General features: G+C 37.1%; 7 protein-coding genes across 7 annotated transcripts; 1 reads left to right on the top strand and 6 right to left on the bottom strand.

Annotated features, from left to right (window-relative positions):
* Positions 1 to 55: 55 nt before the first annotated feature.
* LOC141905319 (uncharacterized) lies at positions 56 to 7,676 on the bottom strand. Its single transcript, XM_074794161.1, has 19 exons — positions 7,279 to 7,676; positions 7,015 to 7,131; positions 6,547 to 6,861; positions 5,818 to 6,105; positions 5,293 to 5,460; positions 4,539 to 4,994; positions 4,052 to 4,375; positions 3,694 to 3,852; positions 3,455 to 3,613; positions 3,163 to 3,377; positions 2,995 to 3,085; positions 2,653 to 2,873; positions 2,346 to 2,565; positions 1,733 to 2,260; positions 1,490 to 1,658; positions 1,233 to 1,406; positions 825 to 1,154; positions 646 to 749; positions 56 to 564 (listed from the first exon to the last, which is right to left on the bottom strand). The coding sequence occupies exons 1-19, from the start codon at positions 7,355 to 7,357 to the stop codon at positions 485 to 487; spliced, it is 4,197 nt and encodes a 1,398-aa protein (XP_074650262.1). The 5' UTR covers positions 7,358 to 7,676; the 3' UTR covers positions 56 to 484.
* A 1,191-nt stretch (positions 7,677 to 8,867) lies between these two features.
* Positions 8,868 to 11,349, bottom strand: LOC141914771 (coiled-coil domain-containing protein 174-like). Its single transcript, XM_074806064.1, has 11 exons — positions 11,260 to 11,349; positions 10,983 to 11,093; positions 10,786 to 10,880; positions 10,637 to 10,698; positions 10,400 to 10,532; positions 10,221 to 10,316; positions 9,800 to 9,978; positions 9,621 to 9,715; positions 9,409 to 9,538; positions 9,174 to 9,329; positions 8,868 to 9,089 (listed from the first exon to the last, which is right to left on the bottom strand). Exons 1-11 carry the CDS (start codon positions 11,287 to 11,289, stop codon positions 8,917 to 8,919), a joined length of 1,260 nt encoding a protein of 419 aa, XP_074662165.1. The 5' UTR covers positions 11,290 to 11,349; the 3' UTR covers positions 8,868 to 8,916.
* Positions 11,350 to 11,543: 194 nt separating this feature from the next.
* On the bottom strand, positions 11,544 to 13,474 carry LOC141898114 (RWD domain-containing protein 1-like). Its single transcript, XM_074783934.1, has 7 exons — positions 13,332 to 13,474; positions 12,929 to 13,006; positions 12,719 to 12,846; positions 12,325 to 12,468; positions 12,120 to 12,246; positions 11,965 to 12,027; positions 11,544 to 11,875 (listed from the first exon to the last, which is right to left on the bottom strand). Exons 1-7 carry the CDS (start codon positions 13,402 to 13,404, stop codon positions 11,787 to 11,789), a joined length of 702 nt encoding a protein of 233 aa, XP_074640035.1. The 5' UTR covers positions 13,405 to 13,474; the 3' UTR covers positions 11,544 to 11,786.
* An 8-nt stretch (positions 13,475 to 13,482) lies between these two features.
* LOC141898111 (methylosome protein WDR77-like) lies at positions 13,483 to 16,659 on the top strand. Its single transcript, XM_074783931.1, has 9 exons — positions 13,483 to 13,808; positions 13,931 to 14,116; positions 14,490 to 14,631; positions 14,715 to 14,764; positions 15,110 to 15,180; positions 15,269 to 15,323; positions 15,653 to 15,836; positions 16,121 to 16,192; positions 16,280 to 16,659. Exons 1-9 carry the CDS (start codon positions 13,631 to 13,633, stop codon positions 16,452 to 16,454), a joined length of 1,113 nt encoding a protein of 370 aa, XP_074640032.1. The 5' UTR covers positions 13,483 to 13,630; the 3' UTR covers positions 16,455 to 16,659.
* On the bottom strand, positions 16,065 to 19,067 carry LOC141898113 (3-oxoacyl-[acyl-carrier-protein] reductase FabG-like). Its single transcript, XM_074783933.1, has 10 exons — positions 18,932 to 19,067; positions 17,988 to 18,115; positions 17,810 to 17,902; positions 17,635 to 17,720; positions 17,456 to 17,549; positions 17,315 to 17,384; positions 17,199 to 17,235; positions 17,057 to 17,120; positions 16,817 to 16,978; positions 16,065 to 16,227 (listed from the first exon to the last, which is right to left on the bottom strand). The coding sequence occupies exons 1-9, from the start codon at positions 18,972 to 18,974 to the stop codon at positions 16,820 to 16,822; spliced, it is 774 nt and encodes a 257-aa protein (XP_074640034.1). The 5' UTR covers positions 18,975 to 19,067; the 3' UTR covers positions 16,065 to 16,227; positions 16,817 to 16,819.
* A 2,405-nt stretch (positions 19,068 to 21,472) lies between these two features.
* Positions 21,473 to 24,668, bottom strand: LOC141914552 (uncharacterized). Its single transcript, XM_074805778.1, has 4 exons — positions 24,480 to 24,668; positions 24,082 to 24,158; positions 23,625 to 23,855; positions 21,473 to 23,528 (listed from the first exon to the last, which is right to left on the bottom strand). Exons 1-4 carry the CDS (start codon positions 24,515 to 24,517, stop codon positions 22,900 to 22,902), a joined length of 975 nt encoding a protein of 324 aa, XP_074661879.1. The 5' UTR covers positions 24,518 to 24,668; the 3' UTR covers positions 21,473 to 22,899.
* A 374-nt stretch (positions 24,669 to 25,042) lies between these two features.
* LOC141898112 (3-oxoacyl-[acyl-carrier-protein] reductase FabG-like) lies at positions 25,043 to 26,960 on the bottom strand. The gene is made up of 9 exons (XM_074783932.1): positions 26,824 to 26,960; positions 26,408 to 26,535; positions 26,234 to 26,326; positions 26,056 to 26,141; positions 25,820 to 25,913; positions 25,676 to 25,745; positions 25,559 to 25,595; positions 25,419 to 25,482; positions 25,043 to 25,340 (listed from the first exon to the last, which is right to left on the bottom strand). Exons 1-9 carry the CDS (start codon positions 26,864 to 26,866, stop codon positions 25,182 to 25,184), a joined length of 774 nt encoding a protein of 257 aa, XP_074640033.1. The 5' UTR covers positions 26,867 to 26,960; the 3' UTR covers positions 25,043 to 25,181.
* Between the last annotated feature and the right edge of the window lie 232 nt (positions 26,961 to 27,192).

The following is a 27,192-nucleotide window of genomic DNA, read 5'->3' as shown; positions in this document are numbered from 1 at the left end:
AATTAATTAACATCGAAAGTACTTCATTTTTTGTGGAAACATCATTTTATTCGTATTTGGTAATACAATAGTTGAATCTAATCATTTACGCATCCATCCATCCGTGAAACATAGTAGAACCTCATTAAAAAGAACTCAGATGTAACGAATCAAAAATAGTTTAAAAATGAGAAATTTCTATCAATTTTTACTGTGAATAAATAAAACGAACTGTCTGTTATTACGATGAGATTTTCTGGTCCCCGAAGTTCGTAGTAACGAATATTCCACTATATGCAAACCATTATATCGGGACAGTTCTAATATCACCCATGTAATATCACTTAATTAAAAACATATGAAATGCAAATAAAAAATCCCTTTGCGTCTCACTTCCATAAATCATAGGTTTTATTTACAATAATTTACTCGCGATATCAACAGTAACAATGTAAGCGTGATGTATAAAAAGTAACGAAATTAATTCTGTGTTTATTCGTGCAACCTACGTGTTGACATCGGGTAATAATTGATTAGCCACTAGGGGTCGTTCAGCATAACGGAAGTCTAATATTTGTAGCTTATCTGGAAAGAAGAAATAAATTGATACGAAAAACTGCAGTAGATTTAGACATGGATATTTAGAGTGGCATCAAGTCTATTTACCAGGTTGTTCTGGTTGTCTAAATTCATTACTTATCGGTTCATCTTGTTGCTTCGATTTCTTATCTAAATCTCCCTCCGCTAAAAATGGGGTATCGAGTCTGTGCCTAGAAGAGTAAACGATGGTTATGATTACGACGCGAGAAACTTTGAAACTGAAAAATAATGTTATCAAAACTTACGATAATTTATCTCGGCTCACGCAATATAAGACACTCAATTTCAAGCCTATTGCGACTATTGCGCTGAGCCATAATGTCAAAGCTATCGATAACAAAAACCCGAGCATCATATTTCCTTCTATTGTATCAATCAACCAGTTGTTGGTCGACGAGTCCTGCGGAGCAGTTCCGCATGTGTTGACCACTTTCGTGGCGCCGTAAACGGCTAAATTTTTACCATTCACGATACTCATGACGGTCACGTTTGAAAGAAATTCTTTTGGTCGTCCGATATTTCCGAGCAGATTCGTACTGTCATCTTTCAGGAAATATACCAACAAAACGGCTTTGCTAGAAATTTACGAAGGATAAAAATGTTTGGTGACTTCTGTTAAATCATTGATCGGTAAGGTTTTTTCGAAAATGTACCTGTTGACAGTGGTAATATTATGTAAACGGGCCACACATGGAAAACACAACGGTCTGAGATTGGTTAGAAATAATTGGATATTTGCTGCAGTGAAATATGGCGGATCTTGTTGAGTCGACCAACTCGTTAAAACTTCACACTCATTATATGTGTCAATTCTTATCGTCACCACTCTACAAAGAACAGAAATATGAGAAGATTTGTTTGTAAAAGCCGATAAATTACATCATCATTTTATTATTTTGATATCACTTACAGCGATTTTAGATTTCCTCGAGGGTTGTTATCATTTGCCACCGAATACAGAACATATTTATGATACGGCAACATAGGATTCTGTAAGGTTGAAACTATACCGGATTTCGGATCTACGTGAAACATTCTGGCGTGATGTAAAATCTCGTAAGTCAAAGTAGCTTGATCCCCTTGAATAGAAAAATGTGACCAGTTACGAAACATGGACACATGGTGAATTAGTGACTTATATATATATTTATACCGTTATCTCGGTCTGTGGCGAATAATTGGCCAACGGTTGTACTCAATCTAGAGGTGCTTGATGTCTCCCAGTTGTATAAGTCTTTGCTGAAAATTGGCCTGTTGTCGTTCAGATTAATGACAGTTACTTTCAGTATCGTAGACGCCTCTATATCGCAATAGTCACGTGTTTTTACGGGTACGTCAATGGTCGGATACACTTCGGCGTCGATCGGGGATTTAACGATCACATCAGCGGTGGTTCGACTGCGTCTTCTCGTTTCGAAATACTTAGAAGCGACGTTTGTAGGATCGACGAAGAACCAAAACTCTCCATAAAGCCACAGATCGTTGTCGTTAGCAGTAACCCGAGTTACGGTTGTACCTACGGGTGTATTCTCATCGATAGTCGCGGTATATGATCCAGAAAAACCCGCAGAATGGTCGCAAACGTTTTGGACGAATATTTTCAACTGGTAAATCCCAGTCAGTGGAACGATCGCTTTCTTGTCACCCTGATTACTAAAACCGGAATCTTTTACGGCGAAATCTGAAATTGAAGAAAATTGAGGAGCGATCCATATTTCCAAAATATACAATGCGTAGAGTATGAAGTCCATTAGCGGCGAAATTACCTAAATAGAAAATACGTGGAAGTGTTCTGCTTTCATAATCAATGGCGATCGATGTACACACGTCCAAGCCTGTAGGGGGTGCTTGATTAAAACCGTTCGAATATTTTTTCTCGTAAATCGAATAGAAAAGTTCATCTCGTACAGTTCCAAACATATCGATATCGAAACCAGCTTGAATTTGATAGACCAAAGGATTCCATTTGGTGCACGGTGCCTTCCACTAAAATGTAGTATAAAAACGTCACGTTCATGTACTAAGAAATTGATTCTAGTTTTGGCCGACTATTATATACTGGCTATTACTTACTGTAGGGTTTTCTTTGATTTCAAAGTAAACCGATTTATTCGGCGAAAAGTATGGAACTTCATTTACATCAATGACTTTTATCGTAACTATCTGGGTAGCACAAGCACCGCGAGCGTCGCAAGCGGAAACATTCAATAAGTATTGCGGATCTGGTAGATAATTATTCCACAAATATTCGTAGTTAATTCCAGCGGTTTCGTTTACAAAAATTGCTCCAGAACCTGGAAAATGGAAAATAGTGATTTCGATTATGAAATTGGAAACCAAAGTAAACCAAGATTCAATTTGACTGAATTACAAGTATTCATTCATTTATAGAAGGCATAGTGATCGAAGGCCTACTTGGATCGATGAAGAATCTATTCATCCCGTCTGCAGGATCTGACGTCATCGAAAATGTGACTACGTCATTTTCGTCATCGGTAACATCAACCTTGAAATATAACGCAAAATTCAGTTGGTAGCGATATCAATTGGGTTGAAATTCTAGAATAGATAGTAGCTACTAACGTCGAATATAGTTGCTTGGTGTAATTGATTTTCTGGTACACTGATTTCAGCGGGGAGATTCACAAATTTCGGTGGTTCGTTGTCATCAATAACGCACACGGTTAATGTACCAGTAACACCGAGATTTTTACCATCAGTTATCAGAACATGGATTTTATATTCTTTCGTTGTTTCGTAGTCGAACTTTGGATCCGCGATATGACGTATTATACCGCCTAAAATAAACCGATTTTCATTCAGTTTTTAAATTCGATAAAATTACGACCAAAGCGATGTAAACAACACGACTTACTGTCCGCTGGTTTCATTTCAAACATGCCGCCCGTTGGAGTAACATACCAGTGCCAGGTGATTTTGTCGTTATCAGGATCGGACGCATCAATATTAAACACAATACTTTCCGCCGTTGCATTCTCATATACACACGTGTCATTTGGCAAATTATTCAATGCTATAACAATAATATATTCATGATAGTTACAATCATACAGGTTTATGTGAACAAAAAAGTTTCTCATTTCGTCCTCATACTTGGTCCGCAGTCCTGTTTAATGATATGACAGTCGTAGTTATTTGTCATATCAGCGTCTGTCCAGAATGATGCCGCCACAGGTAATACACAAACACACGCGTATTTGGGTTTAAGACACGATTCTTCTGTCAATTGTAAATTCTTTATGTCTGGGATTCCTGTGAAAATATATAGATACGACATGATACAAAATGTATTCTACAATAGATACACTTGTTTCACGGTGGTCGGGTTTTGGAGTCTGTATAGGCTATGCTCGTGGAGAAAATCATGAAAGCATTTCTAATATGATTTCATATTTGACCATGGAATTTTATACATGCATTTGAAAAAAAGGCTTCTGGACATTCTGCTAACCTGTAACGGTCAATGCTGCATCTCCCGGATTCAGTTTAGATTTCAGAGTTGCGGCTGGAGCTGTAAGAGTATACGTCTGTAATGTACCGCATACATTCGCGGCTCGTGAAGCCGTCAAATCCGAATCCACGATTCCCGCTACTAACTTAAAATTGTCGTACGCTCCGCAAGGCGCCAACACGTTGTTTCCGTCGGATGGTTTAGCATTCGTAGCGACGTTCGAAAAAGCTACGTCAAACGTCAAATCAACAGCGTATGAATTACTTAACGGAGCATCTGTTGCCAGTCGCTTTGAAACTAGATTTGAAAGCGTTAACGAAATATCTGAAATATCAAAAAAAGATTCATTTTAACTTTCTCCATCTATGTCGAAAAGCCATTCCCGAACAGCTTTCTGCGTTGGAATTGTGATGATTTTGGTTATCATAGCAATTGTAAAAACACATCAAATGAAATGTTAAAAATCATTGCTGCTATTGGTTCATACCTGGATCACATGACTTCTTGTCGTTGAAGTAAGTGGCATCGGCCGAACACGAGTAATTGTTACTTCCATCAATATCAAAATACGATGGATTCGAACCTTTTTTCAGTTTTGCGCAGACGTGAGTGATATCTTGACATTTGACGTTTACATTAACGTTAGTAGCTTTTCCAGTTGACGTTATTTTTGTATTGACGTTATCGATACCGCCGCTTAGTGGCGCTGCCGTCGTTAGGGCATGCGTGGATATCGTAGTTGTCGCATCGGGCGGGATTGTGGCTGCGTTTGTCAAATAACCTTCCACTTCAAAATTTGTATTTGCCGCATCGATGTACAGAAATTCTTTATTTGTAATTGCCGCTCTGTCTTTATTCAATATTTCGAACGCAACATCGATTTCATTTTGTTTGCCGTTAATTAAACAGGTTGCAGTTGGCACAACTTGATCAATCGTTGGATCTTCAATTTAAAATAAGAAAATGTATGAATGAAAACCATTATTATCAGAGAATTATAGGTTATGGCTAGTGAAAAGAGTCGCCACACACGCCGGTTTCAAGGCAAACTCTGTCAATTAGTTACCACAGTCCAGCTGTTAGGTGAAGGCACTTGAAGCCGGCTGGTCATAGGTTCGAGAATGCGAGACCTACTCTGGCTGCGGCTATTTTCACAACATAAAAATTGTCTTTGATAATATTTGATTAAAGATCAAATTTAAGTTTCTGATTTGATTTGATATTAAGATTTGAATACAAACCCTGTTTGCATCTACGACTAGTGATTTCGTTACATTTTTGGTTATTAGCTGTTTTTGTGTCCATTTCACTCCAGCTGGATGCTGTCGAGTTCGACACCACAGTACACACATATAACGGTTTCCTGTTGCAAAGTGCAGCCGTGCTCAATGCTGAATAAACTATAGAACCTAGAAAATAATTACAAAAAAATAGTTGAAATTACATTCTGAGTATAAAACCAACAGAACGTTTTATATTCGGTACACATTTTTGTAGAATTAGCACCGATACGGTAATCAAATAGATAGATACATAATTCAATCACTATGAAAATGTTTCGGATGAGATTCATAATAACGATATAACAAAATCATTATTCGCCGATTATGTGAAACAGGTCACGAAGACATTTTAGAATGATGGTTGAGATAAACACCGCCGATTTAATATATATTGAATATCGTATTGGCTTCACTTTCAATTGATTGGAGTGGGTTGATTATTATGTTGTGATGTATAAGTTTTTTTGGAAAGTGTTATTATACCTGTAAGAGTAGTGGTCGAGATACCATTAGTGCTGACCTGTCTGGACGCCAGTGTAAACGTGTTTGTAATGTTACCCAAAGAAGCTGCCAGGCATCCATCGGGTACAGGTTGATTAGCCGTACAAGGCGTCTGACTGGCTGAATAAAATGTCGTTATTTCGTAATTCGCTCTAGTCCCGGTTACAGCGCTTATGGATTTACTTCCTTTTATTATAACTGAGAATGCCGAGGAGACATCCTGCCACTCGAATAGTTTTGGGGGTAAAGTTGTTGACCGTAGTTCCAAATCTAAAATGCAAAGCAACCGCCATTTCTCAGTAATGCGAATAAAACCGTACAAAAATCATATATGAGTATTATTGGAACCGATTTGAATGTTGTTTTGATGAATAACACGCGTACAAAAAGCTCAGCAGTATCTACGTAGTTGAAATCGCGGTTTTTAAAATCTGTGTTTGAGGTGAGGAACCTGTTTTGATTCTTAGAGAACTCAAGCTATATGCTCGAATTAAACTATATAAGAACATTAGTTTATTACCTAGCTTAGTTGAAATATTTTACAATCATAAACAAGCGAAACAGGTGAAAGTCATTCAATCTTTCATTGAAATGTATTCAATAAGTTTGAGTGATTGAAGATTTAACGATATGCACCGAACGCTCGATAAAAGCATAAAAAAAGATTTGAAAAAAACCACGCGTCAAAAAGTATAGTTTCTTCCTACCTACCTACGTCACACGACAAGGCTGGTTGTATAAGTTCACATCCCCAGTTGTTTTCTGCATTGTTATCAGTTGTAGAAAGGGGCGATCGAACATGGATACATAAATACTGACAATCGCGACAAAGGCCCGGATCAGCAGGGACTGCAAAAGTGAACTGTATATTTCGCCTCGATTTTCTGTTGCCCAATATTCCCCAGTTCACAGCACTGGTTGGCCTATACGCCACAGTCATTCCTGCAGTTGGAATTGGACTAGGGGGCCCCGTTAAATCCATGTCTAAAAGCGAACACACGACAAATGCGGGGAAAATGTTTGTGGCTGAAAATCAGAATACGTATAGTTAGAAAATCAGATGATAACTGCATTGTCTCAATGTTATAGATGTTCGCAGAGAGATGATACGTTCAGAAAGTGTTCCTGGGGCTGATCATGGGAGTTTAGAGTCTATGGGCTGATTGACTGATTATTCACCTGATGGGATGTATTGGCCATTGTTTCCTATGGTGACGCTGCCGTAGATCGTCCGTGTTTGACCATTTGATAAAGCGCCTGATGGCATAGACGGGTTAAACAAATCCACGTACGTATCTGTCGTATGAAAATAGGAACGCATTTTATAATCCAACAGAAATAATCTTAATGGAAAGGCACATACAACAACGATGATAATTAAACTTCAAAATTGCTTAGAAAGTTAAATTGAACTTAACAAAATCCCATCGATGATTATTTTACCTGTAACTATTTGAGCGAAAGATATTTGTAAGATGTACAGTAGCCATATTCCACAAGATATCACTGATTTAAACGCCATTCCACGTATGAGTTTTTTTCGTTATTCGAGTGTCACCGTTCTCGATATTTAGATACTTATCAAAATATCCATCAATTTTTTTTGTAAAATAAAACAATAATCCAGTTAGTTTAGCATAAACCTGGGACTCGTATATCCTTTTATGTATTTTGAGCAACCCCGAGTGGTTTCTGTTATATCATTACGACTAAGACGAATGCCGAACGTCCTAACTCGTTAGTTTATTCCTCCAATATTGCTTGTTTTGTTTACGAAACACTTTCTACTAAGCAGAAATCGATCGAGTCAATTCTCGATCTATTTACTGCCGTAGATTCAATAGAATTCAAGAAATGAAATCATGACCAGCGTCACCAGGTGAACAATAAACCCGCAAGTCTTTAGACTTCATTTAACCACGCATTGACACAAAATGATATATATACGCCTTTCAAATGAATGTCATTGGTTCTATCAACAAAGAGCAAAAATAAAGAAAGTAAAATAAAAGAATTCATAAGTTGTTTTCTTAAATAGAGTTCATTTTATTCATGCCATATATCTCAAGGCCCGCTCTGAATTTTTTGAATTTGCCTATACAGTGTAGGCCTAATGATCCAAATGACTGTGTACTTTTAACCTCCCGGAATACATTGTTTTCTGCCACAGAATGCTGTGACTTGTACTTGATAATTTAATATCTCGCGTAGAAAACTGAAATCTGTTTTTTCCTACGTTCGTTGGCACTGGTTTTCTTCTATGGCCCTAACTTCAACGTCCAAGCCAAATAATGAGTAACAAAAATTGATTGTACCACAGCCATAAACCTCTCCATTCTGGGATAAGAAATTTTTGGGATCGTTAGAGTTAGTCTCATTTCCATTCATTCCACTCATAATCATAGCTCAAAGTAGAAATCGTCCACGATAATCAGGGATAAACGTATATAGAAAACAGAGCAAAAACAAGTCATAGTTTGCAAGGTACAACCGCATCTGTAATAGACGGTACCGTACAAACAGCCGAGTGTCGTTTGGTAAACATTCCGTCGCGTGATGGGTTTTTAAAATTTCCATTACAGCACTTATTTTCCAAAACAAGCACTTATTGCAACATGACGGTATTGAGGATTTATTCTGGCTTTGAAAATTGTAGTTCAGACATAAAAAACATGTTGAAAAAAATCAATAGAAATCCGTATTTGATGAATTAATCATGGAAAGCTTTTTTCAAGAATTGGTCTTTCTTTTCCTTCTGTAATGCTATAGTATATATGTTAAAGATAAGTGAAAATAAGCGAATGTGAATTTCTATATGCCTCGCTTTTCATAGTTCCGACTGCCAACCGATATGACATTTTAATGACAGAAACAATCGTTTCAATCCAGATAATGGACGATTCACGCGCCATCTAGCGTATTATGGTAGGGATATCAGTTCTTGTATTGCATGAAGTCGTCATTGGCGTCTTACACCAAGAAGGGCCAAAACCTCGTTCAAAGCAAAAACTAGTTCATTTCTCATCATAAATTTAAATATCATACTTTATTTACAAAATCCAGTATTGTATTATTATAATATCAATAGAAATTTGGAGGTGGAATTTCAGCTTTTGTCCTCGTCTGGTTTCTAGACGTAGTGTCGTAGTTATTGGGTGGTGCGAACTCAGTTATACGTTCCTGTCGTAATTTATCCTTCCAACGATTATCGTCAAAACTACTGGGAATCGATGATTGACTAAACGAAGACATATCTGAAACAAGAGAGATACAAGAGGATAAGAAAATGAGAAAAATTGATGATTTCAAACTAAATTCCTCTAAGTTCACTCGCTTACCTTGTTTGCCGATATCCCATTCACGAACTGGGTAATTCTTGATTCTGTTAATTCTCTCGTTAAGTTCAGGATCGGTAGAAACCTTTTCTGGGATCGGAGCAATATTTGGGATGTACTCATTGCCATCTTTATCATCTTCCTCATCACTTTCTTCATCTTCAATGATAAAATCTATGAGTCGTATCAACCTGATTTTAGTAACATTTAAATTCACACAGTACCAGCGATCATTTACCTGATTTTTTCTCATCCGGTTCAATTCCCTCTTTTCTCTGTTTTCTCATTTTCACTTTAGCGAGTCGGAGATCCATCTGAGCTTTTCGCTTGGCTTTCAATTTTTCTCTTCTTTCGCGTTGAACCTGAGTCTATTCCATGCAAAAACAAAACGGAAACATTTTCATCTAAGAAATCATTTTCTCGCTGAATTTTTCGGCGCGTATGTTCTACCTGTTTTCTGAGGTCATCGAGTTCTTTCATTTGTTCGTGACGATCAGTTTCATCAGTTGAGAACTGATAGTAACTGACGCCCATACTACGACGGTCTAGAAATAAATTTGTATTAATAGATATTCATTTTCGTTAAATCTTCGAATATCATTTTACTGAATTGCTTACAGTAAACCTACCATCAAAATGTACATCCTGATAATGCAGAGGACCATTTTTTTGTTGATTTTCCAGTTCTTGCGTTTCCCATTTCTTGTGTAAGTCTTCCTTCCATTTTTCTATCGGAGCTTTATTTACACCAATCAACGGAGTATACTCGCTACTAGTACTAGCTTCAGGAGAAGAATGTGAGCTGGTGCTAAGAGGTAACAACAACAATCATTAAGGTTAAACAATTGATATAAAGTTAGTTAAAATTTCTAAAATCCCTCAATCCTCTGCTTTATTAGCAACATTTCTTTTTCCTCAGATTTAGAGGAGATACTAGAGAAATATCCTTCTACCAAGAAATTCTGTCGCCACAAACCGTGAAAAGCAACAGAAACGACTAGGTACCAAAATGTCTCTTTGAGCACAGATTTAAGTGCAAAGCATTGTTACCTTTCAATATTCAGACTTTGATCCAACTTGATAAATTCGGGAAGATCTCTTCTCATACATCGCCTTGTTCTTCCGAACGAATCAACATAATCAACCCTAAAAATAACATTTCAGTTTTAAAGAAGTAAACTAATCTAGCATGTGATGTAATCATACCCTAGATGACTACGTATGCTGACCATTCATCCTGTGGACCGCTGCAATTATATTTCTCATCTTTAATGATTTCTTCGATCTTCTGTCTGTCCCTTTCTTCTATGACATGATCGATGACTTTCCTTTCAAAGTCAACAAGAAAACCTTCTGCTTTTTCTGAAAATCATCGAAAACTCATTGATTAACTAACTGAAAACTACAGTGATTAACTTTGAAATTATCGAGAGTAATGAATCTAATATGATGATTATGCATTTCACCTGCTAGGTCGATGTTTTTAGATAATTGATCGTAAATCTTTGCTTTAGCTATCAGCTTTTCCCTGAATTATAAATACTTCATAGTCAAACAGTGGTTTATGCTATAGATAGAATTAGAGTCTAATAATTGTAAGTGGACTAATACTCACTTCGATAAATCAATTTTGTTGGCCTCTTTCTGTAATTCCTCTGCATCTTTTTGAGCCCGTTCTTCAACTCCTTTATTTTGTTTTAATGCAGGTAGCTGAAATTATAGAAATGAAGATTGTGGAAATAATTAGTATGGGCTAGTTAGTAGCTCAAGTTTAACTCAATAAATATATGAACTAACCCTCCTGGGAAATACCTTTTTCTGGGCATTAGTAATTCGTACTGCTGACAGTGGTTCACCAGAGGATAGCTTTAATTTCTTAGCCTCGTCTTGTTTTCTTTGTAGTTCGGCTTTCAGATCAATCAACTAAAGGATTTTGCATTTTTATGACAGATTGTTTTTGTCGGTAATTAGTACGAAATTCGGGTCAATAAATAAATGCTATTTTGTCAATGAAAGATGGTTATTCACAACTTCGTTAATATAAAATACGAATGAAAATGTAATCCGAATTTAAATTTTGTGAACTTACTGAGCCAGCATTCATCCTTGTGGTATACATTAACAATGATTAATAAATAAGTCATTCCATCGTTAGTACGGTATACAGCGCTACTTAGTAAAACTGGCAATGCGCAATGCGAAACAGTCACAACAAACAATATGGGTTCCAGACATGGGTTCGAATCCTACAAATCTTCGCATAATGAAAATGTCCAATGTCCAAAGCATGGATTGATGTTCACGCTTTCTATTTGGGAGCCACTAAAATTCTTATGTAACTGACCAGCGAAATAATCAGACAAAATCGCAATATACTATTAAACAATTGTATTTTATTTTAACAAGGGATTTGCTGAGTCACTGGTTTTTAATTTTTCTCAGAAAAATTTCAGATGAATATTTCACATGAACTAATAATCTGGTCGATGAATTTCCTTATCCACGATTTAAAACCACTGACGAATAAGAGCTTGATGTGATCTCCAAGCACAGAATTTCATTTAAAAATGTTCATATCCCGAAAAGATAATTGCACAACTAGAACTCAGTTTGACGTCATTGTTCGTCATCGAGTTCAGCATCAAGATCAAGGTCTTCCATATCTTGAAATAACGACTCATCCACTTCAACAACAGCTCCACCAGCTAGGAAGTAAAAAATATTGCGAAAATCATTTATAAATCTGAGGCCAGTTTTGCTTAGCTTTTTTACTTGAAAATCGTGTAGCACTTACATTCCTGTAAGAATTTCACATCAGAATCATCTAATGTGTGATCCTGCATAAATAGCTGCCGTCCTGTGAAAATAACAATTCCATTTTTATACAATTGTATTAAATCGATCACAGAGCAAGTGGTTTGATATTTCAAACAAATTAGTTTTATTTACCTGTGAGTTTTTTGGTGACTTTTTCCTCAATTCCCTCAAGTCGTCGTCGCTCTTGCATTTCGGCATCGAATTTTGACTTCCACGCCAGAAATGTTTCAATTGTAACAATCGTTCCTTCAAACTTTTTCTAAAATAACAAGAGCAAATAAATTCTGCTTTGTTTTGCGAAATCTAATGAATTTTTAAAATGATGAAAGACATTTACACGCTCAGCTTCTTCTAATTCCTTTTTTCGTTTGTCTTCTTTTTCCTCTTGGCGTTTCTTTGCCTCTTCAACCAATACATGTAATTTTTCTTGAACTGCTGATACAATTGTAAACACCATAACCATTCCCACATTTTCCTCGGCCTAAAATATGAACAATACATGAATTGATGTCTTAATTATCTGAGAATGTAAAAACTTCACTGAATGACCTGTTTTAAGTTACAGATTTAACAGACTAATTATCCGAACACTTCATCCTTAGACACAGAACCTTCAGTTCAATCGTCTGAAGTCATTTGTGTTAGATGTACATTTGGGAAATTGTACCAAATACGTGGAATTCCTACCCCAACCCCTTTGTGGTCTTAGCCTAAATTCATCAAAAACAGACCTCTTCTTTCATTGTTTGTGATATAATATCAATATCTTCCTGTTCTAAAGATTCAAAAGAACTTATAGACATTTCTGGGGGTTCCTCTGGATATTTTTCAGTGTAAGTAAACTCCAGCACAACGAAAGCTGAAAATAGAATTTCAGTATAATTTACAGAGCTAAGCAAAAAATTATTTCTCTTACAATCAAAATCACTAGACAATTTTACCTGTGATTTCATCTTCATTATTTCCTTCCTGTGTAGTGACTTTGATTTCAAAACTATGGAACGGTTCAGTCTCAAGAACTAAATTGAAAGAGTAAAAAATGCACAAAATATGCGTGGATAATCTACAGGGGCTTATATCCGAGTTTAAGGTAATGCACAAACAATAATCTGTTAACTTAGGGGTGTGGATTCAACACTTTATCATTACCATACAATTCTGATACAAGCCCCTATGGGATACGTATACGGGTTCTTTTTCTTGGAATAATATGTTTAATTGGTGAAACAACAGCAAAGTTCAGAAAAGATTGAATACTCATAGGTTGTATCAATAAAGTAAGTTTAAATTGATTGAAGTTGAACCCGGAAATGAAATACGCAGGACGGAAAATCGTTCACTCACTCGTCAATTCACTGACATAAATAGATTCGAGAGCTTCTATTTCACCCACTTGATCTTCTTTGTAATCTGTCATTTTAACGGTGCTGTATTAATTCGTTCAAACGGAAATTTTGGTATTTATTCCACCAATCGGCGATAATCAGCTTCTCATGGGCGCCGCCATCTTGAATTAAAACCCCACCTGCCGGTCACACTCTGCATTACTCCAGATCCTCTTTAGCCATCCTCTTTATCCTCATCTTACCTCCATTACCTCATCAGTCCTCGTATCGTTCGGCTGACAGACGCGCAGACGTGCTATGGTGTTAATAGATTGCGTTGCTGCAGCAGATTCTGATGTTATGACTGAAACCAGTGTCAATAATCGGCCCCAAAATGAGGAGGAAAACTTAGAAACAGAGGAAATCCAATTCCAATCATCCGTGACGATCCCTTCCAGTTTAGAAAAACATCTCGATGTTTTACGAATCAATGAAGGTAGTTAATTAATAATTGTTGTAAAGAAGGCTTACACTGTTGGGTATGATGTATTGGTGTTGAGACTAATGTTTTATCATCAATATCAAGGACAAGGTTTTGATTGATTTAATCTTTCTCAGAAGGTGGGATTCTGATTGGTTGTTCAGCGCTGACTGGTCGTTATTGGAAAGGTAGTTTATGGTATTACGAAAATCTGTCGGACGCACCGGAGCCATCTCTGTGTACAGCTGTATTACCATACAACTCGGGAATCAGTGACACCCAATGGATCACATCCTCGCTAGTAATTACAGCCAGCGATAGCGGTAAATATATAAACCTCTAGAACTAGATAATGGGACCACTAGATGAATGCTTAGCTTTTGCTCAAATAAAATGTGACCTGTAACATATTATTTGTTGGGCAACCCAGCAGATATTTCTAAGACGAAGTACTGACCACTGGCTGTTCCATTTATAAATTTGAAAGTTAAGCATTTCTTCGGCCCATTTAAAGCCTTACATAGTAGGGCTTTTGATGAAGAGTGTAAGCTTGCAATGGTTAAGTCGAAATTGTAGCCGTTATTAAAAGTAAACACAAGCAACTAAAGCAAAATTTAGAGATGGTACCCTGAACTGATTCAGATTATAAATTTAAGACCCTTATTAATTGACCGTGTGCTTTAAATATTATTACAGGTTCTGTAGGAGTGTATAATATACGTAAAGAAGGAAGATCATTTGAAAGTGAATGGGAATTGATAGAACACGATGATAGAGTCACTGGCGTAGGCGTCTGTGCTAATTCTACAAATGCTATTTCAGTTGGAGCTGATTGCAAGTATGTCTCACAGATCTGAACTGTATTTTATCATCAGATCATAGATTAAGTACCGGTATACAATGATGCTTTTTGTATTTCAGTGTTAAGATATGGGACATACCAGCTCAGCAATCAATTAATAGATATCGAGGTACATCAATTCAATACTCGAAGGCCCGTTTCCATTGGCCTCTACCCGGAATACTCTTCTGGGTCCAGTTCCACAGTAGTGAGTTAAGATTTGACCCTGGGTTAAAACATTGAAAATGAACTAACTTTAACTCTGAGTTAACTCTAACTCACAACTGTGGAACTGGGTCCTGGTTACTTATTTTCTGAATAGCATAATTTGAAAGCCTGATAGAAGGTTAAGAGTTTCTAGCTATTCCTATACCTGAATACATTCATACGTTCAATCGAAACCTGCTAAGTCTATATAGATTATTTTTTCTCAGCAAGAAATAATTATCATTTAACATTTATTTTATGATTTCAGGTCACTACGATTCTATTTCTTCCGTATCTTGCCACGCGAAAGAAGCCGATGTATTTCTTACTGCATCCAAGGTTTGTTGAGTTTGAACTAATCGCTATTATCAAGTATTGTCGTAGAGAAACGTGAAAAAGGAAGATTATTTAACGCTAAATATTTCAGGATGGACACGTTATTCTGTGGGATCGTAGGAAAATGAGACCAGCTCTTCGATTAGGTTCGTTAAACTAATCAGGTTAATGATAAAGTATAATTACCATCGAATGTTGTATGTTGTTTTGAAAATAGCTTACCATAGATAAACCTTATAATATTGACATTTGTATCTTTGTCATCATCATCCATTTCATAGTCACCGGGGCTCATCCACTCTGTTCAGAGCTACAGCCTTCAGGCTCTGGACGAGTCCTTCATAGTTCATTGTGGTATTTTGTTAGATAAATTATTATACTAAACTATGTTCTATGAAAATAAAATCAATCAATCAATCAATTTCACGAATATATATTCACTTGTACGTGTTGTTTTGGTATTTCTATTATTTAGACACTTCTCCGTTAGAATATGAGCCGACCTGTGTAACGTGGCTACCGATGAGTGATAATAATTACGCTGTATCCGATATTAGCGGTTGTTTGCTGGTGAAAGATTTACGCTCTGCTGATCAATCTATTCATTATTCACAACCTCATCAACGCTCGCTTTCAGCTATTGCATTTAATCCATCAAAGTAAGTGCATTACTGGTGAATCCCTGTACCAAGAACTTTTATACGTATCCACAGAACCGAGAGAATTTTGTTCGGAAACATTTCTGTAGTTTTTCCTTTAAAATGGGATATTTTAAAGAAGGCCCTATTTTGATTCAGGAAAATCACCCATGAAATACTTTGAAAAAATTTTTGAAAGAAGAATATTGATTGAATTCTTTAATTTCAAACTGTGAGATAAACGCTTACAGATCAAATTATATGGTACTGGCTTAATTTGTAATGTTGAATCCATTTTGTTTTAGCCCATCCTTGGTTGCGACAACATCAGATGACTGTACAGTGGTTGTGACTGACATCACATCTGGAGATCAAGTGTAAGTATAATGTTTGATTCTCTTAGAAACCAGCTCTAAAATAAATAAATAGCCCCAATTTACATCACATGGATATTTATATTTTAGATACAAGAACAGTTCTCATACGGACTATGTGAAAGGATGTGTTTGGTCAAACAATCAGGAGAATATAGTGACTACTTGCAGCTGGGATAGTACTATTAAAATGCATTATATAAACAGTGGACAGAATAATGGTGAATCTCAAACCATGGATGACGAGCCATCTTCAACAAGTTGATAATATCTATGATGTGTTTGAAAAATGCTAATTACTTCCTAAATAGCTTCTGAATTTAAAATTCTTCGAAATTGTATCGACATCATTTATAGAAATTGACACTAATTCGTTTGAATAATGAATTGCCAGGAAAACATTCTTATTCTCATATCGTCTAAGCTGCTCGTAATCAATTCAATTACTTTGAATAAATTGTGATATTTTATATCGTATTCTAGTGTTAAATCTTCAGACATATGTTGAAAACTTTAATCCAGTGAAAGGAAGCAAAATGAAACTCACGATGAATGTATGCATACAACAGTTTATTGCGTGCGCCCATTTAAAATCTATAGTATATAAAATTTGATAAGATTTAGTACTTTTTATCGTGGACACATAGCCTGTCGACCTCCATCGACAGGTAGAGTGACTCCTGTAATAAACGATGCATTATCCGAGGCTAGGAACGCTATAGTCTGTGCTACTTCATCTGGTTGACCCGGTCGTCCTAATGCGTGAGCCGTTTTGGATCTCTCTAAAAACTGCAATCACAACCAGAATGGAATATCACAATACAATAAGAATGATGGTATCAGTATTTGTTAGATTACTGGCATTACCTGTAAATATGCCTGTTCATCAAGCCCACCCCTCTTCTGTAACTCTGTTACAACAACACCAGGACTACAAAATCAAAGAAGTCGATCAATACAAATTTACTTTGAACGTCAGATCTTTATCAGTCAACTCGAGACTACTTACTTGACACTGTTCACTCTGACATTCTTCGGCGCTAAATCTGAAAATAACATTCGGGTAGTTTTAGAGTCTTTGACTTAAAAGAAAGATTGATAAAATTTGGGGTTGATACCACTTACCTAAGGCTACACATCTAGTAAACTGATCCACTGCAGCTTTCGTAACGCAGTAAGCAAGAATACCAGCAAACTATCAGTAAATATTATTAATTAAAATGGTGAATTCATTACTTAGTACATTGCAGTGTAGATTCAACATACGGCTCTTAAACCACCAACACTTGACACATTGACAATATTTCCTCGAGTCTCAATTAAATGTGGTACAGCTAACATGGTTAAATGGTAAACTTGTCTGAAACAGCATCATATTATCTGATATTAGTTTTGGTAGTTTGTATCATGATTTGCATATATTGTAAACTGGTGATGAAATGTACCTCATATTGGTAGCCATCAGTGAATCAAACTGTTGTAGAGATGTATTCTCAATATTCCCAGTGCCCATAATTCCTGCATTGTTCACCTGTGTTATAATTCAAATGCAATGAAAAAGCTCGAATGATTGAACACATTTCTCGTCGATGTAAATATGAAGATATCTGAGCCACTTACCAATATATCTAATTTACCATGATGTTCAAGTGATTTCTTCATTATTTTCACTACATCACTGTCATTTGTTAAATCTCCTGGACATAGAAAAGGCTGCAATTTAGAAAACATGATATTTGTGAAAATTGTTAGATTCAAGTAGGATTTATACACACTGAAAAAAGGTCACTTTACGTACTTGGTGAGCACCATCACAATTATCAGCAGTTACTTTGAGATTATTTTCATTTCGACCCGTTAGAATTACTTTACTACCCAGCTTTGAGAATAGAACAGCAGTGGCAGCACCAATCCCTGAACTGGCTCCTAGAGATTGAAAACAAAAAAAACAGATAACTATAATGAATTTTAATTTACAATCAGAATATGAATCGCCTCTCACTAATAATGAATCAAGAAACAACATTGATCTGTTGATATATATCCTGCTGAAGACTACAAGAAGAATTGAGTGAATACCAGATAGGTCCTACCATCATCCTCTGCCTTGTCTGGATACCAGTCGTTGTTACTGGTTCCCCTGGGGAACAATGGCTAGGGGTAAAAGTGTAATCCGCACCTCTCGTGATTGACGCAATATACTGAATTACAAATCGCTGTTCTAACTTCAGAATGTCTGGAGAATCCAATGCAGTCATTTATATTATGATATCTTAACTAGAAAGTAGATTTGAGTGGGTCATGAAACATTATTTCAGCAAATATTCTTAAAAAGTTTTCACTTTAGATTGTCCCATCCAATATGGTGTCTGGTTCAAAAATCGTGACGATCTCGATACTAAATCCAGGCTAAAAATCTACTTTCTAGTGGAGATATCATAAAATAAACCACTGTCAGGCACTGTATTGAATTCCTGATGACTGACCTGAAACAGTGATATTTAATGTAATTGATTGAACCATTTACGAGTGGTGCAGAGCTGCACTTTTACCCGGCTAGGCACCGTATTAGACTCCCCCCTCCCAAACAGTGCCTTTAGCTCTCTTGGCCCAGATAATTCAAGTAGATTTAGGAGTGTTAGGACTTAGGACTAGGTTTCATCAAAATCTTACTAAAAAACTACTACAGCTATACGGGGCTAATGAATGGCTGGTAACTACAAATAATTCTATAGTAAACACCTGTTATAAGAGCCACTTTTCCTGAAAGACATGGAACCGACATTTCGGAGATTCGAAATTAAACTGTTAAAAGCCTACTCTGCTTGAAAGTTTCAGTAGGGCGGGGGACGATCAAGCCTTTGCGCAACGACCTTTAGTCGGTTGGACAGTTTCAACTGCCGACCGAATCATTTGGATATTTTCGGAGCTGGCCGCGATTCCGCTAGACTGGTTGCCATCGAATTCCGCGCGCCACAAGCTTTCATAGTCACCGGGGTGAACTTCGGTAGACTATTTCTGGACTATAGTTACGACTAAAGGCGAATTTATCGAAACGTACTCAGTTCCGGGTATGGTACCTGCCGAGTATAGGGTACTCAATTTCGAGTATCCTTCGTGGATAAATGAGTTACCAGCACACAAGCCGTGTCAAATATGGCCGAAGCGTTGGAGAAAAAGCCAGCCCTCGTGGTTTTGTTTTCAGATTTACTGAAACCGGTCGACTCGTGTATGTCGTCATTGAGCAATTATGATATGCTTTTGGATAGATCCATTAACGGACAGTCTAGGACTAGTGGAATACTAAACCACCTACCTAAGCACACAAAACTGAGGAAAATTCCTCGCACATCCGGTTTTGTGGAGGAGACCGTGCCACGGTTTAACACGCTTGAGTTCAAGATGCGATTCAGGTAGGATTTCGTTCTTCACAAAAATAGGTTTCCAAAAGTGATATGTGATTTTGATAAAATGATAGTGGTATTTTTATTTTTCAGGATGATGCCGACTGCTTTCGAAAAACTGATGGAAGATCTTGGTCCACGGATAAAGAATAAATATGAAAAACCAGATCAGATTATTCGTGTGGATAAACAAGCGCTAATATTCTTATACTTCGCAGCAACTCAAGTTCCACTCATCAGAGTTGCAGATGCATTTGCAGTATGTGAAGCCACCGTTTTCAACATAGTTGGTAGGTAATAGTTATATATAGTCCTCTGTTCATCTTGAGTTCAACCATGCCTATAACAAAATCATATCTAACACCGATCCCAATTAGTCCAAATGAGGTTGGAGGTTAGCTCGTCCAGTTTGCTTTATTCCAAAATTTGACCAAAAATATGCATTTTATTTCCAGGGCTCCTTTCACGAATACTTGTCGGAGAGATGATGCAAAACTACATCAAATGGCCGACAGGACACCGGATCCAAGAAGTTTGGGATGGTTTCGCAGCTGCTCAAGAATTCCCTAAAGTGATTGGGGCGGTAGACGGGACACATATCCCTATAAAGACGCCTATCAAAGATCAGGAAATTTACATAAACCGGAAAAAATGTCACAGTATTAACGTTTGCGCAATATGTGATCATCAATATATGTTCACGGATATTACTGTCGGATGGCCGGGATCTTGTCACGATTCGCGTGTGTTCAAAAACAGTAACCTTTATAGGGATATTCAAAGTGATGCTGCAATCAAACATGCCACTTTCCCTGATAATTCGCATTTGTTGGGAGACTCTGCCTATGAGCTGGACACTTTTTTAATGGTTCCATTCAAAGACAATGGCCATCTCACCAGAATGCAAAAAGACTTTAATTATAAGTTAAGTTCAACTAGAATGATGATTGAGAACACATTTGGCATTTTGAAAGGCCGTTTCCGGCGATTGAAGTATATAGACATGCATGATGAACGTCGATTACTCATGTTCATTACAAGCTGCTTTGTGCTTCATAATGTATGCATATTGCTATCTGACGATGCTAATGATTATTTGCATGAGGTTCAGTTATTAGCACAAGAGGAAAATCCTGATCAAGTCGGTGGTTTCCTAAATCCCACTGCCGTACAGAAGCGTTATGCGATAGCAACAATGTTGTCATTGTAAATATATACCGACTTAAAATAAAGTGTCACATATCAGTATTATCATTTCTTGTCATTTTAATTGCTGTTCGTCCCAGACTTGTCCAGCCCTTATGACTACAATGCCTGCTGCTTTGGGAATGAAGAGAGATGATTCACTTATGCTTCAGGAATGTTTCAATGTCCTCGGAATGTTTCAATGTCCTCTTCCGGTACTTTCTTGACGGGTAATGGCATAGACTTATCTGAGGTGACAGTACTTATACCAAGGATATGGAGATCTGAAATCCACTAACATAAGATTTTCAGATGATTCTCAGCATTTTATCATGCATGGATAGGCATTTTCTGTAAATTCATGTACTGTCAACCCCCAATATACCGCCCACGTCAGTGCAGAACGATTTTGGCGGTATAGAGAGTATGGCAGTATATTGGAGGTGTTTTACTATGTATTTGTATAGAGATGTGCATTGAGAAAACCTGGCGGTAGGCGGGGGTGGCGGTATATGGGAGGGCAGTATATTGGGGGTTGACTGTAGTAGGGAAAATACACTTTTTGACAAGGGCCTGTCATCAAATTATGTAACCGTATATAATGCATAAAAATGTAAACATAACGTTTTAGATACTTGAAGAATTAAAATTTATTCAGATCAGTACAATTTGAACTGATCCATAGAATTGTCAAACAAAAATTTAAAACTTAAAAACGTGACTTTACAGTACAACTATGTACGGCTTTTCAAATATTCAGTAATACTATGCATAAACTAGGGGTCCAGGGACACCATGCCCACTTGGGAAGTGGTTTCAAATGCTCAACAATCTAATTTCAATATTCAACGCCCCCTGGTGACCATATACAAAAACCAATGACCTTGAAACTCACCAAAATCATAGAACACGTTATGGGCTACAACTTTCCAATTGATTGTAGTAACACAATATGTTTCGGTATAAATATAATGTGGAAAAACTTTTTTCCACCTACGAATAAGTACTGATGAAACCAAGATGGCCGCCAATTGCGTCATAATTGGTTGATCAAAAATAACTGTCTCAGGTATAAAACATCCCTTTCCAAAGAATACCCATCACAAATTGCAATGAGAAATGGCAAACCAGTAGAAAGCTACATGACCCAGAATTCCGGCCAAAATTGACATTTTTGGGCACTAAAAAGGTCATAGGACGGCCATCTTGAGTCCGATCGACCAAATTTTTCTTATGCTGATGGGGGGGGGATTCAAATATATCCGAAAGATCAAGGCGTCTTCAAATTTTTCCTCAAAAACTTAAAAATGTGTAAAAAGGGCCAATTTTGGCGAACAACAATGGCTATCAGTCGACCATCGTGATTCTGAAAGGGCCAGTTTTTGGGCTGAAGATGTGTCAAGGGTAGATACATGTGTAACCCAAATATCAAGACATAACCTTGAAGCGTCTTCAAAACTTCCCAAAATAACTGGATTCCGTCTACAAACGGACGAAAAGTGAACGCAATAGCCCGCTGGGACTAAAGTCCCAAGTGGGCTAAAAATACTACATGTATTGAGACAGATTACCCTTTGCTTAAAATAAAGCACTCGCAGTTCCATAGATATCCGCCATCTATCACAGTAAACCAAGCTAAGTTCCGAAATCGACTGATCTCAAATTTTTCTTCGCCTAATTAAGAATTACAGCAGTCTAGCACACAATGACTATGTAACTAAAGTCTCTTTTTGTCTTGGGATAATTTTCTAGGATATATCCGAAAAACTCGATGTTACACTGAAGTAAAGACATTGACATGACCAACTTGGCAAAATGAAACAAAAAATAACGAATTTTTATAGCCACATAATATAAAGCCACAATAGATGTATAGATCTTCAAACTCGATTGATTTCAGGCTCCGAATTGGATCCAGATCCACAGTTGATTCCGAGTCAAAGTTAATTCATTTTCAACGAGAAAATCGTGTAATTGAGGATCAAATTCAATTTTGAAATACCAGGACTGGTCCAAGTGACAAACTTACTACATGTCGCCTTTATGTTTGTCATCTGATGAAGAGCTTTGGACCCTGAAATCGATCGCGTGGCTTTAAAAACTCTGCCTTAATTATAGAAATCAAATTTTTTCGAGTAGTTTCTCAAAAACAGATATCTTCTTCCTTTCCACCTCTAACTTCTCGTTCTCCAAAGTCATAATCTCTTTATGATTGGCCTGAATAGTTTCCATTAATTTTACTGAGTCCTCTTTACGAGACTCTTCTTGCTTTTCCATCAACTCCATAAATGTATCAGATTTTGCACTAGTGGAACCACGGGACTTTCGTAGTTTCTTAGCAGGTGGAAAAGAAATTGGTTCAAATGGGTCAACATCCATCTCGGCATTGCTGGCAGAATCCGTGGTGGTACTAGATGACTCCATATTGGTGCTTGCGATAACAAAGTTTGGACGGACATTGGGTTTACAACCGAGATACGCATCCAACTCATCATAGAATATACATGTTTTTGGTTCTACACCTGTCTTGTTGTTATGGTCGACAGTTTTTCGGTACTTCTTCATGAGGTTATTCCATTTATTCTTTATCTGATCAGCCGTGAAATCAAATCCTGCATCTAACATATCATGAGCTATTTGTTTCCATATAGTGGCTTTTTTTATTTTTGGATCAGAGAATTTTTCAGCATAGTCCTTATGTAAATCGATGAGTTTTAGAACTGCAGCCCGCGGCATGAAGCTATCATCGCCTGGAATATCAAAAAGCAGTAATATTATAATCAAGGAATTTTCTGAAAAAGGTTGGGTGTTTAACATAACACCATTAAATTCAGGCTACAACTTACCAGACTGCGAGGACTGCTGTAGGGAGGTCGAGGACTGCTGCAAGGAGGTCGAGGACCGCTGTAGGGAGGTCGAGGACTGCTGCAAGGTGGTCGAGGACTGCTGTAGGGAGGTCGAGGACTGCTGCACGGAAGTCGAGGACTGCTGCACGGAGGTTGTGGCTGCAGGGCGTCGTGAAGCTGTCGGCAATTGCTCTCTATAACTTGTCAGTAAAGACTGCAACACGTTCACATCTAGAAAAAGACCATTAACAAAAAGTGAAGCCAAGTACATGATGATACCTAAAAATGAATAGGGCCTACAACTTTTTCTCCAAAATACAATTTTCAAAACAAAGTAAGTAAACACTTCTCTGACAAATCATGCCAATACTGACAATGCTTACTGATGAATAGTATGTAGAATACGTTTTTTCTTAGATTCATTTAAACCAAAAGTATTTAATTTGTTGATACCTACCACTGGCAATAGCCTTCATGTACGTTTCGTGGTCCAAACTAAATGTAGCCATATCGCCATCTATATTCAATTTTAATCTGCAAAAGTACAAAAAATGTAGGGAATCAGGCATCAATGGAATGATTTTGAGCAGTGGCGGCAATATGATTTGACTTCTCACGGTCCAAATATTGCCAAACTCACTGTTCATATTCAGTTATGCCTCCCCAACAGCACGAGCGAATTAACCCAGACTAATTCATTATTACAGTTTCCATGTTCAAAGTCATTGTACCTAGCTCCTGGATGATTAAGACAGGTACTTTGCTATCTATCAACGTTTCTACAAGATAATACTTTCTTCTGTTGCCTTAATAATTTTTTTTTCACGCAGAAAACCACTGAATTTTAGAACTTACTCATACGAATTCACATGGTCTGCGTTGTTAGCCGCCATTTTGTTCTTCCGGGTATACTCAGGGTTACCATGCTCTTGAGCATGGTAAGGCAAGTATAGTACTTAAATTTGAGTACACCTTGGATAAATGTGCCGAGTACCATACTCGAAAACGAGTACATTTGTCGATAAATGCGCAGTTGGGGTACTCAGAACTGAGTACGTTTCGATAAATTCGCCTTAACTGATATACAGTATCATTTAGTTCGACTATAGACGACTTACTCCAATAACCGAAGTTCACCCAGCTAGAGATAGAGACCGGCAACCAGTCTACAAGCTCCAGCAAATGTCCAAGCGGGCCGGCGCCCCGGGCGCGTATCAGTATCTAATAAAGGAAATTTTTTTCTTATTTGACAAATTAAGAAATTCATCTTCCAAAATTCAGGATTTCAAAGCAGTGATACATGTATATTCAAAGCACATAAAGTTTGCTTTAGCCTGGAAAACATTGATTTTCTCAGTCAAAGCTGCTTGAATCAGGATATGTTTTACATGTATTTGTATTTGAGTGTTCCTCAGACAGTTGAAACTTACATCCAGTGTAAACGAAGCAAAATTAAACTCGCACACACACAATGAATAAATATGCACAGATCAATTTATTGCATGCACCCATCGTTTAAAAGAATCCAACTATACAAATAGTTTTAAAGCCAGATTTTTATCGCGGACACATAGCCTGTCGACCTCCATCGACAGGTAGAGTGGCTCCGGTAATAAACGATGCATTATCCGAGGCTAAGAACGCTATAGTCTGTGCTACTTCATCTGGTTGACCCGGTCGTCCTAATGCATGAGTTGTTTTCGATCTCTCTAAAAACTGCAATCACAACCAGAATGGAATATTACAATACAGTAAGAATGATGGTATCAGTATTTGTTAGATTACTGGCATTACCTGTAAATATGCCTGTTCATCAAGCCCACCCCTCTTCTGTAACTCTGTTACAACAACACCAGGACTACAAAATCAAAGAAGTCAAAAGAAATTTACTTTAAATATCAGATGTTTATCACTCAACTCAAGACTCTACTTACTTGACGCTGTTCACTCTAACATTCTTTGGCGCTAAATCTGAAATATAATATCCAGGTTGTTTTTGAGTATTTGACTTTAAAGAAAGTTAGATACAATTTGGGGTTGATACCACTTACCTAAGGCAACACATCTTGTGAACTGATCCACTGCAGCTTTTGAAACGCAGTAAGGAAGAACACCAGCAAACTATCAGTAAATAACATTAATTAAAATGGTGAATTCATTAACTAGATTGATAACATTGAAAAGTTTCAACTTACAGCTCTTAAACCATTAACACTGGACACATTGACGATATTTCCTTGAGTCTTTATTAAATGTGGTACAGCCAACATGGTTAAATGATAAACTTGTCTGAAATAAGATTATGATATCAGAAATTGGTATTGATAATTTGTGTCACGATTTGTACAGCCAACCGCCGATAAACTGCCCTCCTATTTTACATGGTATATCAGGGTAGACTGTATTATCATACGGGTGATAGAAAATGTACCTCATATTCGTAGCCATCAGTTTATCAAACTGTTCTAAAGGTGTATTCTCAATACTCCCAGTGCCCATAATTCCTGCATTATTCACCTGTGTTATGATAATTCAAATACAATGAAAAAGCTCGAATGATCGAACACATTTCTCGTCAATGTAAATATGAAGATACCCGAGCCACTTACCAATATATCCAATTTACCATGATGTTCAAGTGATTTCTTCATTATTTTCACTACATCACTGTCATTTGTTAAATCTCCTGGACATAGAAAAGGCTGCAATTTAGAAAACATGATATTTGTTTAAATATTTCAAGTAGGATTTATACACACTGAAAAAAAGGTCACTTCACGTACTTTGTGAGCACCATCACAATTATCAGCAGTTACTTTGAGATTATTTTCATTTCGACCCGTTAGAATTACTTTACTACCCAGCTTTGAGAATAAAACCGCAGTGGCAGCACCAATTCCTGAACTGGCTCCTAGAGATTGAAAACAATAGAAAAACAGATCAACCATCAGTGAATCAGTCATCAGAATACGAAAAGCCTCTCAGATACATTGAAACCAGAAACAACATTGAAATCTATTTTGCTGAAGACTACCAACAAATAATACACCCCAACGGCAGCTTATGGCCTAGCCTGTTGTAAGTAGTAGCCTGCACAAATCAATAATTTTAATTTTGTAAGAAGTGGGACTGTACTGGGGACGTGGCATATCAAAAATATTTTTACTATGACAACTCCGAATAATTCTATAGTAAACACCTGTTATAAGAGCCACTTTCCCTGAAAGACATGGGACCGACATTTCGGAGATTCGTATTTATAAGTCTAAACTGTTGATTCTAAACTGTTTGAAAGTGAAGCAGCATTAGGATTAGGGCTTCATTGTCCAACGACCTTCATTTTCAACTGCTAACTGATTTGGATATTCTCGGAGCTACCCATTATTGGTTTGCTATTTGCGTTAGTTTACAGAAATGCCACTAGAGGACTGTACAGTGCTGCCACCCGCGGCACAACGATTAGCAAGGTAGCAGCACCAGTCGGCAAAGATAAAATCTATAACGACCGGGCGGGCTAGCGCCGGGTACCTTTCAATACTTTTTAATAAAGTGATTTAACCTTAGTTGA

Source organism: Tubulanus polymorphus, chromosome 1, assembly GCF_964204645.1.
Source record: "Tubulanus polymorphus chromosome 1, tnTubPoly1.2, whole genome shotgun sequence".
Classification (NCBI taxonomy): domain Eukaryota; kingdom Metazoa; phylum Nemertea; class Palaeonemertea; order Tubulaniformes; family Tubulanidae; genus Tubulanus; species Tubulanus polymorphus.
This window is presented reverse-complemented; position numbering and strand designations above follow the sequence as displayed.